At 39.5% G+C, this 23,355-nt stretch overlaps 1 protein-coding gene across 15 annotated transcripts in view; it reads right to left on the reverse strand.

The window, feature by feature from the left end:
- Nucleotides 1–23,355, reverse strand: part of LOC129375531 (ELKS/Rab6-interacting/CAST family member 1-like) — a 118,091-nt gene that overhangs the window by 42,856 nt on the left and 51,880 nt on the right. For 8 of the 15 annotated variants that reach the window (XR_008607644.1, XR_008607643.1, XR_008607642.1 and 5 more), the window contains 3 exons: nucleotides 19,262–19,397; nucleotides 16,265–16,396; nucleotides 10,300–10,460 (listed from right to left, as the gene is read on the reverse strand). Coding sequence is in view for 11 of the 15 variants with exons in the window: in XM_055054684.1 (XP_054910659.1) it covers nucleotides 10,300–10,460; nucleotides 16,265–16,396; nucleotides 19,262–19,397 (429 nt within the window). In the remaining 4 variants the exon portion in view is untranslated. Of the gene's footprint in view, nucleotides 1–10,299; nucleotides 10,461–12,380; nucleotides 12,435–16,264; nucleotides 16,397–19,261; nucleotides 19,398–23,355 lie in introns of all 15 variants that reach the window. The other 7 variants (XR_008607641.1, XM_055054681.1, XM_055054682.1 and 4 more) reach the window with 1 other exon arrangement.

Genomic DNA, 23,355 nt, shown 5'->3' on the forward strand with positions numbered 1-23,355 from the left:
GCACCGTCAGAGGGAAGTGTTGGGGAAATAGGTTAAAGCTGGTGCATGGGATATCTCTGTGTGTTTTTGTGTTCCAGGGGGAAAGAAAAGCTCCCCTCAAGAGCTGTTGTACATCAGAGAGCTTAAAAAAAAAAAAAAAAGAGGACGAGAAGCTTCATAACACACACACACACACGCATACACGCCAAGACGCGCAGAGAAACAGCACTGACAGGGATGGGAATAAAATAACTGGAGGATTTGGAAGGAAAACAAATCAAAGAGACATGAAGGGGAAGAGGGAGGCAGAGAGACAAAGATGGTAAGGAGGGAAGAGAACGCGAGCAGGAGAAGAGGGCAGGTGGGACTACTGCATGACAGAATGAGGATCTGTTCTTGACACATTCCCCATTTTTCTCACTCGCTTTTTTCTTCTAGAAAAACTTCTCTCGCTCCTTCACAGTTTTTCTTTCTACCCGTCGCTCAGACGCTCTCGCACACATACGCAGATATAGAAAGACCCACAGTGTGACTAATGAGAAAAGTGTAAAAGGGGCTTTAGCCATGGTCGGCGGGAGCCGGTTCCGTCCAGCGGACCACACACAAGCACACCGACTTAGAGGTGTGACTAAAGATGCAGCTTTGTCTTCGCTGGGGCTCTAAACAGTAAATCCGTTCCAACGCTCTGCTACTGAGACCAAGACATCTGCTAACAATCTGTCAGCACTCGAGCAGCAACCAGTCACGGTAACAGACACCTGTGACTTCCAGATGTGCACCAAGGAATGCTGTAAATTTGAAAAATTTCCCCTTAGTGTCGGGCAATAATGACTGAAAAACAAACATTATATTTGCCACCGCACATCTCAGCAATACTTGCAGGCACACCTGCCACAGATGTGTAAAACTGTCTTAAAATAAACTTCTTGTTATTTTAAGGCAAACACAACCAACCTCTAATTTTAGTACATTTATTTAGTGGTGGGAAAACCATCTAAGATGAAAAAAAATTATGTTTTTAACAACCAGCATCGCAATTAAACTTTGCACTCACCAACAGGATGAAAACTGATCCAGACACCAACATAGTGAGAGAAAGAGATGATCCTATTGCAGCAAAGATTAATGTTTTATGAGTCACCAAATCTCCATAGCAATTGTTAGACGCTACCTACATGCCAACCCATTATTTAAGCCAGCAAAAAGCCTTTTTTTCCTACATTTACAAATTTATACATGTGCAGAAAACCTTTTTTCTACACATCTACGCGCCTGAAATATCAAGCAAAAAAATCCGCAGTGAAAAAGTCCTCTGTGAGCTGAAAGACCAATTTTTATGAATGTACAAATCTTAGAAAGCTTTAACAGTAGAGGTGTCAGCAATTCACCCATACTGAGCCAATCTTCTCATTATGGGATTATTCCTCTACTGAATACATAAATTTAAATGAAAGATTGGATTTTCAAAAGGTTTCACTGTGCGAGTATGCAATTACTATGAAATACCGATTTAATTAAAGTTTTTCTTATTACTCGTTTCCAGGATTGTCAATAAACGGGACCACCGTTTTCACCTTCCTGTTTTTGAATAAGATATGAAAAAATAAATGTCTTAATTTCATAACAATGAACAGGCTTTACCTAAAATGACTGCTATTTTTCAATATAATCCTCTTCAAATCAGTTTTTATCTGCCTGTTGCTCCGTTTTTCCTTTTCAAAGATTATGCTCTTGTTTCTTGCTATTTAATAAACAGTTTGCTGGGATGCCTTGAAAAACAGGCAATTAGCAGAGGAAAACATGTGGGTTTAGGGTTGTTTTGCATCCTTTTTTTCACACTTTTGTTTTTCTCCCAATTTATTACTTTTGGTTCTAGGATGTCACACTTGTTCTTGCCTCTTACAATAACATTCTATCCAATTATGTCACGTAATTGGTGCAAAAATTCAGCACACTCTTCACAAACTGCAAATACAATCCGGAATAAAGAATTCCAAAGTTTCCATAAAATCATATTTTGTACATCAATTTAGCTCTAACAGCAACAGCTTTTGTCACCGCCCCGAGCGTCAAGGACAAAGCCAGTAAGAGTGGCGAGGTTGGAGAGCAGAAGAAAAACTGAAACAAAGCAGCAAGCGATGATTCAAGATTGTGAGGCGAAGTGTCAAAACGGCATGCCCCTTCTCGTCACATAAAGCTCTCAAAAAGACAGACAAACATAGGCTTCCATTGGCACACTGTGAATGTGGATTAAGCTCATTGTTGTGTGAAAGGATCAGAGCACGGGTTTCTTTTTGGTGTTGACATAAGCATGTGTACATGCATTTGTGTGGGAGGATGCATTTTTTATGCAAGTGTCTTTATGTGTGGGTGTGCATCTCGGAGCGCTGCTGCCAGGGAGAAAACTACGAATGGGTTTGGAAGTTACTACGCATGTGTTCAAGAGGCTTAAGTGTCCGATTTTTTTTTGTTGGTGATGGTATAGCTCATGGTGTGCGTGCGCACGTGCGTGCGTGTGTATGTGTGAGCGCCTCGCTCACGTCTTGTTGCATCTGCAGAGATGATGGTTGCGAAAGGCGGAAATGTCGTTCCACTGACAGAGCTGCTGGAAATGGGATCTTTGACAACACACACAGTCACACACATCATTGATTAGTTTCAGTATGCAGTGACAAGTGTGACGACAAACACAGCGAGAGGCGATGAAATACAGCCGGAAAAACACAGATCCGGTCAGAGCGGCATTTCCACACAGATGTACACTGTTAAAGGATGGAAACTGGGAAAAAGGATGGAAGGATTTCAGGAAGAAGTGATAGGAGTCTGTGGGAGAATGGGATGTATAGAGTTGAGGTATTTCATAGTGAAAGATGGAGTGAAGGAGGAACAGCAGGAATGAAGGGGGTGGGTTTCTGGAAGGGGGGCAGGGATGCGTTTGGATGGGAGGGAGATAAAACAGAGAGCAGAGCAGCTCAAGAGGAATAAACTGAATTTATAGCATTCACCTTGAAGCATCAGCCCAGTTTTCCACTGCAGGAAGCTTGAAGACAGCAAGCCGTCTTGGAGTGTCTGCACGTTTTATTTAAAGTCCAGCTTTAAATAAACCCATATTCTGTTGTGCGGTTTGGCTGACACATTTCTTATTAAGAAAACCGTACAGGAATCCCTGTGTTTCTATCAAACGGGACGTTGATCCATGAAAAACATGCATTGACTTAGTTGAAACTTGTAACGAAGCCAATGTTACCATCCTGAAAACTACCAGAAAACACAACAAAAAGTCTCCAACTCAGACTAGCCAAACAGTTCTTTATTTAGCCATAACATAAAAAACCTTCACATTGAAACACCAAAATAATGATAATAAACTGAACACAAAAAAAACTGTCCTTGGTGCTCTGATCTTAAAGCTGCAAAATATCAAGTCTCATTATTATATGGTGAAAACGAACCAAAGAACAGTTGAGAATGAAAAACAAAACGTTATTTATACAGTTATAATAGCAGCACACTTTGTACACTGTACTCTGAATAACTGGTGAAAGGATGGAGCAAAGAAAAAAATTTCTTCCCATTAAATATTTTGATATTTGTCTTTCTTATTGTGTCCAAGCAGTTTTTTTTTGCCTTAAATTTTGTTTCTTTCTAACAACCATCAAAAATGGCACTAGCTGCTTTAAAAAAAATGATTTTTTTTTTTTTTAGAAAAAAAGCATAGTTTAAAAGGTATACAATCTTACGAATTGCTGCTTTTTTATTTTTCACTTTATTTCAACTGTCAGATTTGTTTGCTTTCCACTGACCAGGACATCCTTTTTTGTTAAAGATGAAATATTTTATATTTCAGAAGATACTGTTAATTTGGACCAACCTACAGAAATTCTCATTTTTTGATCAGAAAACTATGCTGTGAATATTTTTTGAAACTAGTGGCACAAGACAACCAACTGAAAAAAAAATTAAATACAGCCAATGTCTTTGTTTAACTTATGCCATTGAATCAATTAATCGAATACTCAAGACACTACAAGATGTCCAAATAAATAAAATTCTGGTGCTAAATGGACACACAGTGTCAGTAAAGCAGAACAGTTGAGGTTTTTAATTCAAACAAATCTTAGACTGCCTCCCTGCTGGTATACACACATTGTCAGCACATTCCTCTAACTGTATCACGGAGTTAGTTTGCATGGTCTCGGAAAACGCAGAAAGACAGACAGCCACACGACACACCGCACCGTCTGTGTGTAGAGAGGAAACAGGAGAGTGGATGTGTGTTCTTCCAGCTGTATTCGGTATGTATTTCTTCATGGGAATGAGCGTGTGTGCGTGTGTGTTAAGGTATCGCGTGTCCGTGAAACACTGGGTATCGTATATCACGCCTTAGAGCAACATTAAACCCTACACCGATTTAATGCAAGGCATGAAATCAGACATGAGACCCCCAGGAATTACAGCAGCCCCCGTGTGTACACAGACAGTTTCTTTTGAGATATATGAACGCAGCATCGTTTACAGCCATCATGGTTAACTGTGGGAGAAAGCCAGAAACGCATGACGTATTTGCTCACATCTCGTGAAATATGTGAGCAACAGTGTCATTAACATAACTCAGTCAGACAACCAGCAGCTATCTGTGCAGTAGTTCTTTCTCTGTGAAGTGTCACACATTCTTCAAGCTGTACGCTCCTACAGGTGATTCAGTGGAGTTTTTCTTTAAAAGGGATTTCCTGACGGATTTTCCGAAGGCTGCTTTTAATCAGATAAAAACCAGGACAAAGAAGAAAATAGTAGATTTGACAAAACTCAGCCAAGCGACCAGAAACTGCTGACTGATGCAGAATACACCGTTAAATATAATCAAATTTGGCTCCAGAGAAAAATATTGTCAGACTTTATAATTTAAACTTTCTTTTTTTTTACATGTGGCAATATGCAAAATATCATCTCTCAGAAGAATGTCTTGTTAAAGGACTTTAGTGATACTATACCAAATCTCATGCTGCCCAATTCATTTTTCTCTTATCCAGAAAAGCTTTTAATGCTTTGCCAGCTTATTTAAGTTTGCTTAAGGGCTACCTTCATTTTAGGTTTTCAATGATTTGTAAGGATCTTTTTTTTTGAAGGTGTAATAACTACAGAACATTCAATGTTAAATCATTTATAGAATAAAAATTAGAAGCATAAGTTTGCTTTAAATGTGGATATTTTTCTAATTCTAACTTCTAGCACAACACTGGCTGGATATTTGACCATATGTATTAAGTTCTTAAGTATATTAAATAAATCTGTCCAAATATTATTCATCTGACCCAAACTATTATCATGAGTTTGAAGGAAATTGGTTAGGACGTTCAAAATCAGAAAGAAAGACATCCCTCCGCTGAAATCTCGCCTTTAAAGCAGAATAAAAATATGCAGCTGCCCACACAAACAAGTCACACATCTTCCAGAGAAAAAGTATTAAGTTATATATCCAGAATCTTGTCATAAGTTGTCGATGGCTACCAAAAATTTATAAAAGGAAATTTAATCAAATGTCCATGCATAACATTTTGAGTCAAAATAAAACTTCTGCAAGAAAAAAATCTTTAAAGTTGTTCAATATTTATAAAAAGGCAGTTTTCAAAGGGAAACTAACAGATTCCCTGAAAAGAACCAGGAGACAATGTGAGCGAAATGTGCACAAAAAGAAAAATGACAGTCATATAAATACAAATATAATTTCAGGAGGGTATGCAGCTCAACATGGGAACATTTTAAATGATCAAAGTGAGTTTATTTGGAGTCACACACAATGTTTACAGCTTTTTTCCATAAAAACTTGGCTGTTGTGTTTTGTGCAAAGAAAAAAAACGGCAAACAGCAGGAAAATGGTTGGCCAGCTGGTCACCATGTTCTGTGTACGGAAACATAGTCAAAATGTTTGACACACATCGGTAAGCAAGCTGAAACTAAGTGTTGACAAGCTGATGGTTTTCTCCGACTCTTACATGAGATGTTGAAGCACTGAACCAAATAAAACCGTCTTTCTTTGACTGTACAAGTGCTGGGTAACATTCGGAAATAGCACTATGACCGTACGATAAGTTGATTTCCTTGATGCCGCCCACAGCCTCTTGATGAGTTGTTTTGGTCTGGACCAGCAAAGCGTTAGCGCTACTGTACCAGATTTCCTGTCTTGGATCAAGTGCTTGGGTTCAAATGGAAGGAATGACTCCTTTGGTTTGATTTAGAACCAGCACTGGAATCAGCAGTTTGGTGTTAAAGGGCCGTCAGCGGCGTTGCCAAGTCAGCGGAGGCGGGGAAAGCATTGAGAAGGGGAAACAGGACTTCCAACATGAGGACATTTATGCTCAGAATGAACATTTTTAGCCACTAAATATATACCGAGTTTACTGTTAAATGTGTAGCTTCTGAAGCCAGAAACTAATGTTTAGGTAAGACATCAGTGAGATGGCTAAAAGACCGATCCAAAGATAAACAAAGGAAAGACTCAGTCTGTAAATAATAGGCTAACGCAGAGATATTTACGTATACTGTGTGAAAGGCACACAACCTTTTTCTTACATCAGGTATAAAGGAAGAATAAAACTTTCCTGTTCTAGGCGTATTTGGATTACAAAAAGTTATGTCCATCTGCTAAATGCTAAAAATAACAGATTTTGAAGCTCAAGTAAATCTCTTTTGTATTTGGTAGAATTGCCTTTTAAACTGGGTGACTTGGGTCAGACAGCAGTTTGTTGAAAGATTGACCCATTCGACCTGACAGAGCAGGTTTGTAGATAATCTTGTGCGCACATGCCGGTTCATTAAGCCGGCTGACCTTATGGGAATGATACTACCATGCTCTATCGAGTAGGCAAATAATTATTAGCCAGACTAATAAGGCAGCAAGAAATGCCTTGTAGTTTCACTTTCAGATTTAGATCTACATGATCTCCAGGTGACTAAAGTGTCCATGTAGCTTATTCCTGTTTGAGTTGCAGTTACGTTTATTTGGTACATTTGGTTTGTAAATGTGCTGTTTATGTGGCGATTAAATTATGTAAGCTATAGTGATAAATGTTTAGGAATGCAATGGGGGGAGAATAATTTTCTTCTGCCATCTTGTCTTCCAAAACTCTTAAAATGAAAACGTCTGACACACAATGGTGAGAGGGGGGTATAATAATTTCCATAAAATTAATTTTTAAAAAAACAAATAAAGATAAAACTTGTTAAGTCATGCTTACTTTGGATGTACTGAGCTAACCCTTAAGGAGAAAGAAAAACAATGAGGCGGGAGTTGTTAAGTATCTGAGTATTGATTCCTCTGACAACCGTCATCTGCAAGCACATAAACAATAAAACTAACCAAGACCATATGAGAGTTTACAGTGAAATATTTGATCATACCTGCAGCAAGGAACAAACCCCACACCCTCCACTAAGAGCAGGTCAGAAGGGGAACATAAAATAAAATGTGATTAACATTCTGGTAAATCAACTTGTAACAGTATGGCGGATATGTGAGTTCCTGTAGAACTGTGTGGTCTGTATTTAACAAAGCAGGTAAGTGTCTCTTAAAGTCTATGTGTGCTACATAAATACTCATTAATGGGTCAATAAATTTGCAACAGGAAACCTCGGACATGTCTGGACGCTCATAGATGGAGCAATTTCACTTATAAAAACAGAGAATCCATTTATGCATCTATGTACCAGTACAAACCGCACTGGGTTTAGAAGAAGGTGATAAAATCCCCCACACCAACTACACCAAACCCTCCTCAAAAACAAAATAATACAATCCTAGTGGAAAATGTCATGGTCGCAGAACAGGAAAATGAAATCACAGAGTTCATTTCCCATTTGGCCACAATAAAACATTGTCTCATAGCCCACTTTAAGAGGCAGGACATGCCTAACATGGATATTCTCCACGGCTTCTATTTCAGCCCAAAGTGTTGTTCCACTAAATCAGATGTCACCGTGAGGGCTCAGAGAGGATGTAAATTTGCAGAAAATACATGACTGCTGGACTCATCTCAGCAGCACTTAAAATACAAACCCATCTATTAAAACAACATTAAAACGAACGCTGGGTTACAGCCTGCGCATGTCTGTGTGTGTGTGTGTTGGTGTCTGCATATGTAATCAATCATGTGAAGAGTTGGACAGTGGGACATGGTTGTTGCATTAGCATCATCTCGATGGCTTTAAAGTGCAGAGAGAAGGAGAAGGAAGATGAAAGAAGAGAAGCGAGAGAAGAAACGAGAGGAGAGTTAATGAGGTGTCGGGTGAAGCTCGTGTCATTGAGTCCAATCACCATCTTCCTGGATCACTGAAGCTACATGGAAAAACTACTGCAGATATCAAGAGATCAAGGGCTTAATGATGCTGAGTTAAATGAGCTGATTTCAGGAAATTATGAATACCAAGCTGGTTTGTTATGTTGTGCAATAGATAGCACTCCTAGCCAAGTTATGATTGAAAAATGCAAAAGAAAATACATCTACTTTTGCCTTCTGGAAAGCAGAAGAGGATATAACAATGTTTGTATTATTAAACTAATCGGTTTCATATGTTAGGAAAAACCTGAGTGTTGAAGGGAAACAGAGTGCTGTAATGCTGCATTCGATTTACTTCAGAAGTCAAAACTCCTAAACTGCTGATTTTCTATTTCTAGCGATGTCCTGCAGGGCAAAGCCGTGAAAGAAAATAACAATGTAAACTTAGCATAAAAAGCAAGGACATTTTGTCTTTGGTTGATTACTTCTTTGATACAACAATGTTTTGTGCAATGAATCTCAAACCGTTGGAAATTCTGTTTATTGCAACATTTGTAAAGAAAATGCATTAGTGGTTTAACCAGAGTTGAGTATCTGTATTGTGCCAAAAAAAATCTCCCAAATTCTCATTGCCAGTGCCAAGCAGCTTTTGGTGGATGCAGTGTAATTGTGTGGGGCAGCTTTTCTCTCACTGTGAACTATTGCTTGTCATCATTAAAGGCAATGGCCATGCAGAGAGATATTGAGAAGAGATTATGCAATCAGTGGTGAACCCATAACTCCTCTGTGGGGGAACAAACTACGTTCTCCACGATGTCTTCCAACCACAGAGCGGGGTTCATCGGAGACCACGGAGTTCCAAAAAGTTGTTAATGTACGTGTGACGCTGATTGAATGAAATAGGAATTAACAAATGGGCAACTTTTCGTGTGTATTTTGATATGAATCTTTTATCCTTTAGAAATCTTAACTAGTTTTCTTAGACTTGGAATTTGAAAATTCTATTTTCCAAGTTCAAATAAAAGCAACCTCCTTTCCATTTCATACCAATAACCAAACCACTTTATTGTGAAGTCATTTCTGAAGAGTTTATGCCATCACCCACTTCAGTTGGATACTTCTGGTATCTGGGATCACATTTTCTTGCAACTCACTATGAGTAAGGAAAGTTACTTTGAATCCTCAGGTTTGTCAAGGATTCTGGTACAACTTCGGTACAACGCGGCGCTTCCCGTTCACCAAAATTTCAGCAAAAAGGCAAATACGTCACATATGTTACCACCGCTTTTTCCACCGTTTCCAGCTTCTTTTCTTTTTCTTTTTTTAACAAAGTCATGCTATTCACAAGCCATAAATGCATCCCTATATGTTCTCCTCAGAAATGCGAATGATTTTTTCCAACCGAAGGTTGGTTTCTTTGGGGGAACAGGGCATTATTGTAGCCTTTTTATTAACACTGTGAGGAGAACAGTGGACCCTAGCATTTATGTGGTTGTTCACTATTAAAGTTAATACACCACAGTACAAAATGCTCAGTCCATAAAGCCTGAAAGATGGCATTAAAAAGTAATAGTATCTTTGTTTGCTGTGGATTCCCAGTAGCTAAAATGATCATCACATATAAAAGCAACTTCCTGGGAAAAAAAAAGAACTAAAACAGAGACCACATCCTGAGAACAATCATTAGATCTCAACAGAGTTTTATCAGTCTAAAAGTATTTACTGTTTTGGAGCAAATCAACAAGTTCTCCACTGAAACCACAGCAATAAAATAAACCTTAAGGAATTTTTTTAAGAAAAGCCTCGACAGATTAGTGCAAGATGAGAAAACAATTGCAGAAATGTGAATTTGTGTGATATTTAACAGTGTACCTTCAATGCTATGTTTTCCATATGCGTGTGCTCGTTAAGAAACCAGTAGGAAATGAAAAGATAAGTGGTGCATGTAGAGTTGGATGGATAAAACTCAATGCTAAAGCACAGCTGAAATACACATTAATATAAAGAAAGGCACTAAACCATGAGATATGTGTTTTTACGTTCTTACTTCATCTCAAGGACCTCCTCCAGGTGCTTCCGCCTCTCAGCTCGCAGGGCGGTCAGATGACCTTCCTTCTCAGCCAATGAGAGCTGGGTCGATGACAGCTTGGCTTTCATCACCTCCAGTTCCTGTTTCACCTTTTCCATGGCAACCAGTAGGTCCTCCACCTGACACAGGCACATAAACACGCGTTTAGTTTTGGCTTCTTTTAGACCTTTTTGTTTGACTGAAAGTGTCTGAGCATTACCAATCTGAAGGGTTTAAGAAATCACTCTCCAATGCAGAACATCAAGCAGGTCATTTTCCTACTCCCCGTTTTATTTTATTATTTTTTTTTCCTCTGAGCCGTTTCTTTTTCTCCTTCTCTTTTCTGATACATATTTTATCTCGGCCTGCTCTTTTCACTGGCTCTATATCACTCTGTCATTTTAATGTGGGTGAGGTCAGTGTGTATTTCTTAAGGCCAGACAATGATTCGGCTAACGTCCAAAGTCAGAAAAAAAAAAAAACAGGAAAGAAAGGAAACCATCCAGCAGAAGAAGTGAACAATTGAAAAAATTGAACTTTCGAGAAAGCATTACGTCGTTCTTTTATTTCAAGTGAAACACATGAAGACCAACCAAATAACTCTTGCCTTTGCAAGAGTTTAAATGTAATGTTGGATATTACGCTCACGTGGATTTACACTATAATGATCGACTTGACAATCAATTAACAATACATTTTAAACACATTTATTGGAGATTTTTTTTCCAATTCAGTTAGGTTCAAAATGTGATTCGGGATAAAATATATACCCAATTTCAGCTCTGTCTCGTAATGAGATACTGAAGGTAATAAAATACCTAAATAACACGACGTCCCCTTTGTGTCTGTGATTGACTTCAGCTAGTGGAGTTTGACGTTAAGCTGAATAAAAAGTCTGCAGTACTCATTGACCATCTAAGAATCGTTCATATGACCAATCTCACTTTTGGAACCATTTCTAAATAAGTTCATCAGCTTAAACACGTTTAACAGACGTTTGGATGCATCCCTACATAGCCAAACATAGAAGAAGTCCCAAACTGTAACCATGAAATGGAAGTAAATTGGTTAGGATGTTCAGGATCAGGCTTCAGTCTGTAACCAGGTAGAAACAGCTTGAATGCCTCTGTTGTCGTCTTTAGTGAAGGAAGTTTTATATCCGCACAGTCGACTGAGAGGGTGTGGAGCAAATCGCCACCTTCACGTTTGACTGGAAATTGCAGCATCGGCATGCAAAACCTTTATCTAGGGAGCCATTTTGGTGGGCAGCTAAACAAGAACAAGGCAAGAAGCACAAAGTCAAAGTGAGGTTTTTATGCCTAAGCTGTCAAGCATGATGGGGGTTAGAGAGACAGGCTCTTTCTCTGATGTTAAACTTCTGAGATGGACCTGAGCTCTATCTTATTTAATATTTGTGTAAGAAGTTGGAGACCTGAATCTGAGCCAGAAATCCAACATATTAAAATACAGGTTATATTCCTGTATCATGAAGTGATACAACCTGTATAACAAATACACAGTGGAAATAATAATTTCCACCCCAACACTTAAAAATCTAACAGTCACAAAAGGAGAATGCCATTTTCCAAATATGAGACCAGGTTTGAAGATTTTCACATTATATTATAAATGTATATAAATAACGTCATACATAGGGTTTTCTTAAGAGGAATACACAGAGACAGCTAACATCATTTTTGTCTGCAGCTATTTTATAAATAGTGTCACACAAAAATACAAAACAAGAGTCTGATGTAAGATGTCAGAGAAATGTGAAACAAAAATGAGAAAAAAACCCTCGCTAAAAAAACAAAAAAATCAGTGATATTTTCTTCATTGTCTGATTGATGCAAAGTCCTTGTGAGAGTAAAACTATTCAAAGTCAAGACAACCAGAGGCAAAACAAAGATGCTTTGAAATCAAATTTTCCCTCCAACAGTTTGTTAAAATAAAGAATATAAGCACATGGATAAAAGGAAGAATGAAATTAAAACAAAAGTACCACCTGATAACGGATAAAACAAGAGCGCTGAGAGTGGCACATGTCGATTCTTTGTTACCTTTGACCACCTAAATCCGCTCGTGGTGAACTCATGAATTGGAATGTGAGACAGCTGCATACAAATGACAGAGAAAAAGAGAGATGTGAGAAGGAAGAGTGATCGCAGTGAGGGGAGGAGATGAACTCAATGAAGTGGAGAGGAACACAAGAAAGAGGCAGAGGAAAGGCCTCAGGATCCAGAGGTAAGGAAGAAGATAAGTGTAAACAAAAGTTAAAGATGACAAAGAAAGACTTTACAAACACAGGTAAGTTGTTTTGGAAAAACGAAATATAAGAGAGGATGAGCACACAATAGACTAAATACAAGTTGGAGAGAGAAATGCAAGCAGCATTTAGGAAAAAAAAAGATTGGAAAAGGTGACGCAGAACAATAATTGTGATAGAGTGGGAACGGGGTGGAGAGGTAATAAGGTAGGAGTGACACGGCCAAGCATGAGAACTGAGGGACTGGAAAGAAGCATGGTGCAGTTTGTGGAAATACTGATTTGCAAACCACTCCAGACTCAAATTTCTTAGTTTATCTTGTATCACAATAGATACGTTGCCTAGGTGTCCTATGAACTCATGTTACGTGTGTCTGTATAGATGGATGCAGCTTGAAAATACTTGAATCACTCTCCAGACTCTTCCGGACTGCGTCGGCACGACGGAGACCGCGCGTCCTGTGGACGCTTGTGTTCAAGAATGATTTCAGCTTTATTTTAAGATCAAAACAAGATGAACCACAGGAGAAAGGAGCACCGGGTTCAAGAAGTAAAAAATTCTCGGCTTAATAGAAAACGGGAAGCCGAGGAGGGGTACGTCTGTCTCCAGTTTGAGACAGATGGAGTGTGTCATGGCGCTGGCTCGCTGCTGTGTCACACACACGCACACCTTTCTGCGTGGATCGCACATACAGTAGTGACTCATGTCTAGCAGCAAAAGTTTGGTTTATTTTCATGTGGTTCTGGTCAAAAGCTTTTGACAGGCAAATCAGGTTCATGGGACAGTCCCACACACACGTGTTGACAGTGCAGTCGAAGAAAAAAAAAAGCCGTCTGCACACCAGTATCGAGTCGGAGTCTGTTTATAAGTGGGACCAGTTTGGCAGCATTTGCATGTGGGAGCCCTTTGAACCAGCCGGCCTCATTAAGGGAGGAAATCATCTTCTCCTGTCATCGTTTTATGAATCACTATGTGAAAAGTTAATTGCGCTGACGCAGTTGTATAAAAAAAGAACTCAAAAATATTTATTTATGATTTACTTGTGCCCACAGAAACGCATTTCCAAAAGCTGGTTTCCATCTGGCTTCGACTGACTGCAATTCGGGAATGGTCTGTGCTCAGGTTAAACAGCAGGTCGCACTTCTTTTGGCCATCTTGTCCGTTTGCGTTTGGGGAAAAAAAAAAAAAAGAAGTATTGTCTGTTCTGTCTGCAAGAGCTACATAACACACGTGTGCGCGCTTGCTGAAAGTTTGAGTTAGAGTTGTTGACGTTGGGAGAGGACTGCAGTGGGTGTTTGGCTGACATCTCCACTCTTTCACCACAAGCTGACATCTCTGCTCCTTTCTCTTCCATGGGAGCATTTTCAAACAGGGCCTCATTCTGCTATTAATGGCCTCCGGCCTCCTTAATTGAAGTTGCACTTGCAGCATTTTGAAGCATTTTAATATTTCCCAGCCTAAGCGATGTGACAGCTCGGCAATCACTGTCGACAAAATTTAACCACGTGGAACAGGGACTTCGATGTGGTGGAACTAATAAAATGTTGTCTTTACATTCATCTTTTTAAAAGCAGAGAAGAAGACAACTAGATCACTACCCTGCTTCACAGTGAGTCTGTTTGAGGGTTAGGGCAAAAACTGACGGCAGCAGGATATTGTTGTTTGGTCCAGCCATGCAAAACAAAAAGACAGAGACCAAAAGAGGATGGGAAAAACTCTGAATCCCAGAAGGCAATGCATTGACCCATTTTCATGCACTGTTCCCAGGAAGGAGGAGCTTCAAAGACAAAAGTATTTTGTAAATAAATTCTTATATGCACATTCTTAAATTTTTATATACATGGCCTGATCTTGGAGAACACCAGTTTATAAATTCACTCCTTCATTTAGTTAATACCACATCTCAGTAGGCAGGAAATCATGAAACATTATTGAAAGATTGAAAATTATTTGGCTATTTCTTAATCAACTTTGACTTAAAAATCTAATTATGTTAATAATTGCCTTTTGCACTTAATTAAGAATTTATATTTATGTCAGTTACTGCCAATCATCAAGGTCCTGAAGCAGTAAATTAGCCCCAGATCATCACACTACCACTACCATGTTTGACCATCTGTATAACTCAGTGTTTCTAAAATGCTGTTAGTTAAAAAGTTTACACTTTGATTTGTCGGTGTACAAAATATTTTGATGGATTTTTGCTAAACATCAGATGGGTGTTTTGAAACTCTCTCATGGATGCCATTTTGCCCGAGCTGTTTCTTATTGTTGAGCCATGAACACTGACTTTAACTAGGCCATGTGAGGCCTCCAGAGCTTCAGATGACCCTTTTGGTTATATTGTGACCTCTTGAATGAGTCACCATTAATTTCTTGGAGTAATTTTTTTATAAATTCATTCAGATGACTGGAAAAAAAAACAACTCATTGCCAGTTTTCAAAATGATATTTGTGGCTAACATTTATATGTAAGAAAAAAAACTTACAAGAGGGCAATGTCAAATATACTTACACATTCTCTATAATAAGAGGCAAGTACACCCTTGAAAACTGCTGTTTCTTTTTAGTTGCATCATGACATCAAAAAGGCAATCCAAACTGTCAAGTGCATCATCTTAAACATGTTTTCTTGTTGTATTAATATCTTTGAAACTTGACTGGAATTTGAAACAATGCGTTTGATGTTTTTTTGTTTTTTTTCAGAAGAAGAAAATGTTTTGCAAAGCTGTATTTCGCCTTCACACGTCCATATTAGCGCCTTGCCCTGTCCATCGAGTCTTTAATTATCTGTCCTTCCTCTGCGTCATCTGTCTGTGTGAAACTTCTTCTGCAGTGCCGCTCATTAGCACCCACCACGGAGGAGGGTGTGAGGAAGCATACCTCAGGAGTAAAACATCTGTTTTCATGTCTGTCTTTACACGTCTGGTTCAGAGGCTGTCCGGTAAGTAAAGCCGGCGCAGACGGCAGACGTTTAGAGACAGTAATAACAACAAGAGTCCAGCCGTTTTGCCAACACCTACAGCAAGCCGTGTTTCTCGTCCTGAGCTCACGCTGTTTTCTAACCCCCTCCACTTGTCAAAAACCATCTAGGCAGTGAGGAACATTTCCCATCTCTATGGCCTCGTTAAGTCACCGCCGCTCCGGGGAGCGAATCACACAAACACACTCCCCGCGGTCTGAGGTTGCATCCACCAAACCCTTCCCTTCTGAGCCTCCCTTTTACCACCGTGAGCTCTCCCACTGTCTCCGTTTAGATGAGCTGCATTACGACTTAAAGCGGTTGGCGTGCACTCGGTTTGAAAACATGGCCGCTTGTGTGTTGCCGGTAGAAAGGGACAGAATGTAAGCTGTCCTTTAAATAGGTATGTGTTTACCTCGGCTATAAATGAAGAGTGACTGAGTAAACACGCAGAGCCGCACCTGAAGGGGCTCAGTTGGGAGTGGGCGTGCTCGTCGCTGCTCCCACTTTTAGTGCGGATGATTTTGAGATTGTCACAGAGAATTTTTGTTTCCATAATTATTGCTAAGGTGAATTAAATAGCCAAAAAAAAAAAAAAAAAAAAGATGGACCAAAATTAGGGAAAAGTTCAGGATAAATGTTGGGCAACACATTTACCATTCAGGGAAAACTCATGCGGTACAGCAGGCGTCCATATGCACTTTCACACACATTACCTGCTTCTCGGCATGTGAGCGTGCCTGCTCCTCCTGGGCCAGCACCACCTCTCTTTCTGCTGTGATCTGAACGCTTTCCCTCAGCGCTTCCTCCAACTCCTCAATGCGCTCCTCCTTCTGACGGAGGGAGTCCTGCCAAAAGGAAGGAAGAAAAAGAGGAAATGTTTTGACCGTATCTGCATTTATCCACCTGACTTGACATGAGTGCTGCTACCAGAGAAAGTCGACAAACAGCTCGACACTTAAAAATCCAATCTTTTTAGGATCTATGAATGCACCATACCCAAGTGTTTGCATGGAGTTTGCATGTGAAAGTATTTCATGTGTTGTTGCTTCTTAAGCTTTCAGCCTCTGTTCAACATGGAAAAGCCCAAGCTCTGATTCGATAAGCAGCTCTAATTGTGCAGCTATCATCTAGAAGCATCTCGATCTTGACAAAGATTAAAAAAATAAGAACCCAATTGACCTCTAAATGTGTTATTTCTACCTACACCAAAACATTATGTAAATGAATGGTCAACAGCAGCTGAGGATACTCCACCCCGGGGCAGCAATCTGCCAAATGAGTTGTTTTTAACCAGAGGGAGGCATTCAGTTGAGTTGGTGGTCTGTCAGTGGGGCTCGAGAGACATTCGTGTTTACACTGCTACAAGAAAGTGACCATAATATGCACTGAGGACCACCTCTGAATGCGGTCCAAATGACTGGAACTCAAAGAATCCAAAATGTGTCTCGGGTACAGTCACACGGGCAGTTAAGAGATTTCAAGTCAACTTTGATCGGTTCGCCCAGGATTCATGTTCATGCCAGATGTGCACAGGGCCCAAAGTGTACCTCAGGTGGAAGGGAATTAGTTGTAAAACGGGACACATTATGGTATGTGGATTTTTCCCTTCCTTTCAGAGTGTGATGTAGCTTTATGAGCATTTGAAGCATCTGCAGGCGCAAAGAGCACAACTCACAGAACAAAGGCAGCTGCAGTTAATGGTTACACGTATGTCCAGTTTTAACAAGCTGCTATTATTTCCCCAGGTCTTAGAAAAACATCTGCGATATCGTGTGGATAAAACACAACAGGACCATGGTTTAACGAGGGACTTTTTCTATGCATCAGATTCAGAGGTCTTGGTGAAAGACTTCTCTCGTACCTGAAGACAACCATGTGGATTTCAAGGTAAATTCAAATGTTCACATCTCATATTGTTCATTTCACTCATGAATTTCTATTTGTTTTAGCCCTGATCTGAGTTGGGGATGATATCTTTTACAAAATATGACAGATTTAGACCCCTGATCAAATCAGATTTTAAGTAACAGATATTTATTTGGATCAGAAATGGTTATGTTAAACAAGCGGTCTTCAGATCTGTTGTCCTATGACTTTTAAATGTGTCCCTGTTACCAGTTCATAACCTTATTGCTGGGTATGAAATAATAAGGCTACAAAAATACAAAATGGTGAAGAAGCGTACTAACTAGCCCCCAGCCAGAAATATTTGTACACACCAGATGAAAAAAAAAAACATTTTAAAAGCATTTTCTCTAATAAAAAAGATAGCATGCAATTGCACAGAACCAAAAGTAAAAAAAAAAGAAAAAGTTACTTTTTTAATTTAAGCTAGTTTTCACTCCTAGCTTAAATTGAAAAATGTACACGTTGGATTGGTGTGGTTCACTTCCACACTGCAGTGAACCTGAGGGACAATGTCGGACACCAGCTGGTCTTCGGGTGCCATCACAATTAGCTGCCCACTATGAGAAGCATTGGAGAGCTGTCCCCTCCCCCACAACCCTGATCCCTCATCAGCTTTGAATTATTCTGATCACAAACAGAGCTCAGTGAAATCACCAAATAGAGTTCCCATAAATTTCCAATGAAAAAAGATCTATTTTCTTTTTGCTAGGAAGCTGACTTTGCAGGGCAAATTAGATATGAACGAATAACTGATGGGGACGGAGAGGATGAGGAACGATGAGGCATTACAGTGGCCATGAGCAAACCTCCAGAACATCTCCAACACATGTGCTGCGAATCTGAATCCCCAGCGAGCCAACATTACTTGGTGTCTGACTATGCACAGTAGGGTGGAATTTATTTGGAACAAAGCCGGCTCTTATTGCATCGAATTAAATTTACAGTCCTGTTTTGTTACCGTCTGCAGGGTTGTTTAGGTTATGGATACTGGCTCGGAACCGGCGCATACACACAAAAGCTCTGGTTGTAACCGCTGCGGTCTCGTGTGTCTCAGTGACTCACATCGACTCATCATCCAACCACATACACACACAGCAAATGACAGTTTCTTAACAACTTAAACCAAATCAACCATAGCTAAAGGGTGCATAAGCTAGTTCACACAAAACACACACGCACACACACGCACTGACAGTTTTCATCTGCCTATAATCAGCGAACCAATGAGGTTAGCAATTACTGGAAGAGAAGAGTGAGGACGAGGAGGGAAAGCAGGCTGAAGGCTGTCAGGGGAAGTCGGGAAGAAATTTAAGGTGAAAGGGCGAAGTTAAATGAGAAAGAAGCAGAAGAAAACCAACTATCTTCAGCTATATGAAGAAAGCCACACAAAATCGTCACACTGCATACGGCTCTTATCTCGGGTGACTTGATGGACCCGGCAAACAATTAGGAAATGCTCTCCGACCACTAAAGAAGCTTTTCAAAACCCAAAAAGCATTCATTTCATTTCCCCCCCTCTCTCTGCTTTAATCACCTCTCATTTTTCTACTCATCACTTCCCTCGTCTCCATCTTCTATCGGCTCCCCCTGCCAATTATCCACCTTGGCTTCCCCTTCTTGCATGTTCTCAGCTGAGAGCTGCAGTGTGTGAGAGTGAGTGTGTTTGACATTGCCTCGGGCTGCTCTGTATCACGTTATGACAACATGGTGTTGTTGTAGCAGAAGTTGCTCAAAGGACACAAGGAAAAAACTTTTCTCCACCTTCCTGAAGCTCCCCGCCTCGCCTCTACCGCTTTCCTCACCTTTATTTGCTGAGAACTTTCATTGAGGTTGTCCTCCCGCTTCTTGGCGTCCTCCATCAGCTGGGCATTTCGGTTCTTCTCCAGCTGCTCTTTGTGTTTCAGGTTGGCGACCTTCTTCGATTGGTCCTTAATTTGCCTGGAAAAACACGGGACAACTGTGAGTTTATGAGTGACGTTTTTTTTTTCTATCGGTTGATGGTTTAAAAGCTGACTTCACTGAAGCAAATATAGATTAGATAATAGCTCACAATGTGAGTTATTATTTCAAACTGTGCCAAGACAAGAGTCTCCAATAATTTTTCCTGCTTTGCTTTCTGAGTCAGAGTGATCTTCCACCAAAGTACGCTATGCTTCGTTAGACAGTTGTTTTCCTTCTACAGCTGCAAAGACTTAAACATATTCTACACTCATTTTTCAATTATTATTATCACAGTCTTGCTAAGCCATTAAAAATAAACCTGTAGATCATTCATACCTAAAATAAGCTCACCCCAATAAATAAGATTTTTGTTTTTCAAAGGAGAATAAAAAATAAAATAAAAAAAACCCTCAGGGTGCATTTATGTTCAGTCTCGTAAGCAAAATTCAGTGCGACTTTTCAGAAGTCAGCCTGCAAATTGATTTCAGGATAACTGCAGACCTCAGAGGTTTCTTAGAGGACACAAGTGAACAAACGCCATGGAGACCAAGTAAGACAGCAGACAAGTCATGGAGAAAGTTGCCGACATGTTTAAAGCAAAGTTAGGACAAATATCCAAGCTCTTAACATCTCAAGGAGAGCTGCTCAGTTATGTGGGACAACTTCCCAACATGGCCAAGAACCCCATTAAGTGCCCATTTATGGTCCCTTTAGGCATGTAATTTGGACCACCTATTTCAAAAGCTGTCAAGTGTCAACGCCCTTATGCTTTCCATGTGTTTATTAAACTGTCGTTGTAATTAGGAAATGCAGCCACTAGGGTGCAGTTCTCTCCAGATGTGGAGGAAAGTTTCAGAACGTAAACATAAAAAGACGTAATCATTTTTATTCTCAGAAAGAGGTGCAGCAGTAGATCGTTGCATATGGATGGAGAACTCATGTCATTTCATGGTTAATTTTTGCGGATGTCATAGGAACTAAAATATATATGTAAAACAAAAATGCTCACAGTCTCCATTTGGTCTGACAGAGATTGAGGCGTTTTATCATAGATGGATGAGTAAAATTGTCTGCTGGGACAGACAAGCACCAAATGATACAACTGTATTAAAAGTTGGTTCTTACTGAGTCAGCAGGACAGAATCAAATACACGGTTATCACATTTCTACTGATTAAAAAAATGCTTCCAACATCATTTTCTTTCTACTTCACAAAAACAGAATATTTTGTGTTGATCCTAGTTCATTAAATCTACCCCAAAACACGATAAAGACGACTACTGTAACATAAAACAGAGTGAAAATGTTCGAGGGTTATAAAGGCATTTGCAACGATCTAAAGTAATAAAACTGTTGCTTAAACAGTGACACGCTGATTTAGCTCTCAAAATATGGTCAAGAAATTATAACGGTGCAGCAGAAATCTGTGCAACACAATGCTCCACTAAATCCCCCCGGGTCGATATAATGTCAAAATCGGTAAAGAAATTTGGTGAAAAGCTATGAATCAACGACGAGATGACATTTCTGATGTCTGCACAGCGGGAAGCAGGAGGGTCTTGTCACACAGGGATTACTGAGTGTCGGGAAGCAGGGTTTAAATCATCACGGCGAAAATGAACGAGACTGCGCGGAGCAGCAAACGAGCGGGAAGAGCAGAAAAGTTATTCCTTGCGGGAGATGCCGGCTTTGCAACGTGGAGAAAGAGTTTAATCCCCATTTAAGACGCCTGGAAGCCATCGTGGCTGTGTCACAGAACTATCAGATAACACAGCAGCTTTACTTGATCAGGATCTCTCATACATTCCAGACATCTAAACAGGCACAAATGTGGAAGAAATAAAACCTAATAACATCCACTGAATCATAACACAGAAGAAAACCCGAGGAATGTTACTTTAAAAAATACAGATATGACTGCAGGCTAGGTAGTGTCCATGAGTCTTTCTGCTCTGTGGACTTTTATATACAAATGTGTTTATGTGCAAAACTTATTCCCAACATCCGCAATGTTTTCAGACACACTGACAATCCTTTTCAGACACGGGGAGTGGGAGGATAAATTCACACAGCATCATCTCGTTTCCTAAAGCAGTTTTTACTGAAACTGCCACAACATTCACATATTTATCAAAAGCAACAGGTGTGGAAAATTACTGGCAACTGGCCAAAGTTGCAGGCCAACGATTAAGGGGGTTAAAAAATGATCACAGATTCTTCACATCTGTAAGAAAAACATCTTATGTCAAGGAGTCGTCTCATGTTTGGGATGACATTTCCGCACCAACACTTGAAGAGGACGTGTTGAAAGTAGAGCGACAGATTGTGAAAAACTAAGCAGTAATTTAACCCTTGAACTGTTTCATTTAAAGGTAAAAGCAGTTAGTCACTTGATAAATGAATAAAAAGGGTCTTTATTCTACATTTTTATCGCAAGAGGGTACTTCTGCCTCCTCTCATCAGAAGAAACAAAGTTAAATTTACACCTGAGTCTGTTTGGGGTATTTCAGACTGTTTATTTGGATGATAAACGATTTTAAGGACTCAACAACCAGTTAAGATTTTAGAAAGATTTTTTTTGAGCAAACCAAAAATCAGACATCCTTTCTCTTTTTGTAAGTCCAAACATTGTTTTTTATATTTGTTGAAAATGCCTTTGTGTTTTTCCATCTAAAACATTCATTTGAACCGCTAAATATAAACTATGATATTGCATTTATAGTATTTAAATGTCACAAAATCTTGTGCTGCAAGGTATTGTTACAATTTTAGTACACAGTCAATGTTTTTTTTGTTTTTTTTTTTTCCTTTTGGGGTTAATTTTAGGAGCAGATCTGCCTTTGGATGCCATTTCAGAATTGAACTCTTATTCTTCCACGTCCAACATGAACAAATGGTTTCCTGAATTTTCTCCCGAGTTATTTGTCACAGAAAGTGTAAACAGGTCTGAAATTTCATATGACCTTCGAGTCGCAACATATCTCAAATTTACTCTCAGACCTAACCATCTTTGAAAGTGCTTTTAGTTTGCTTTGCTCAGTGCACAGCAAAAAAGAAAAAAAGAAAAAGATAAATGTATTCAAATATATAACTATTTTATTACAAGCCTTTGCTTTCATCTTCCTTGTCTGTGTAAGCCATAAGCTGCCTTCTAAAGTTACTCAAAGTAACAGGAGTAATCCATCAAGTGGCTTTTATATCAATATCGCTGCCAGAAAAGTTGAGAAATGATACTGGCAAAAAAGGGTAGCATAAAATCTGTTTGCTAAGAGGTCCAGAGGGCCTAATTCCAAACTGTCCTGAGATATCTGGGAGAAGAGAAATTGAAAAGCACAGATGCAGCCAGAACTGCTCAGCCGCACCTGCATGTTCAAAGCTCGCAAAATAATCATCAGGGGTCGTGTGTATGTATTTAAGTTTCTAACTTATAGGTTTGCGTTTTTGGAAGAGCCATGTGCAGCTCTTGCGTTTACATCCAAAACTGAGTTCGAATGTTAAGCGAGAACGCAGATGTAGTAAGTGAGCTCTCTCGTTTGTTATTTTGTTCTCTTTGTTAGGCCATGATTTTAGCTTCCATGTTCAGTAACTGTGGGATACGGTTATTTCAATATTTGGGGTTCAGTTTTGTCCTGTACGCCCTGCCTGCGTGTAACAGGTCATAAACAGGCAGGAATGTTCCTATTGGAGGATTTCCAGGAAGCCCCAAACATCTGGTTGGATCGCTGAGGTTTCCTAACTCCACGCTACATTTGCTATCTATATATTTATATATGTGAGTGTATAGGCAAGTGGAAAACAATTTTCCCATTGACTCAACACTCTATTTCATACACCCTTTCTGCTTTTCACACATATTTTTTTCTTACGTTTTAAGGACAATGAACATTTGTTTTAATACTAGCCTGGACTATTTTGATATATTTTTAAGCTGACCTGAACTGGCTGTTTTGACCCA

Source organism: Poeciliopsis prolifica, unplaced genomic scaffold, assembly GCF_027474105.1.
Source record: "Poeciliopsis prolifica strain line A6 unplaced genomic scaffold, Auburn_PproV2 SCAFFOLD040, whole genome shotgun sequence".
Classification (NCBI taxonomy): Eukaryota; Metazoa; Chordata; class Actinopteri; order Cyprinodontiformes; family Poeciliidae; genus Poeciliopsis; species Poeciliopsis prolifica.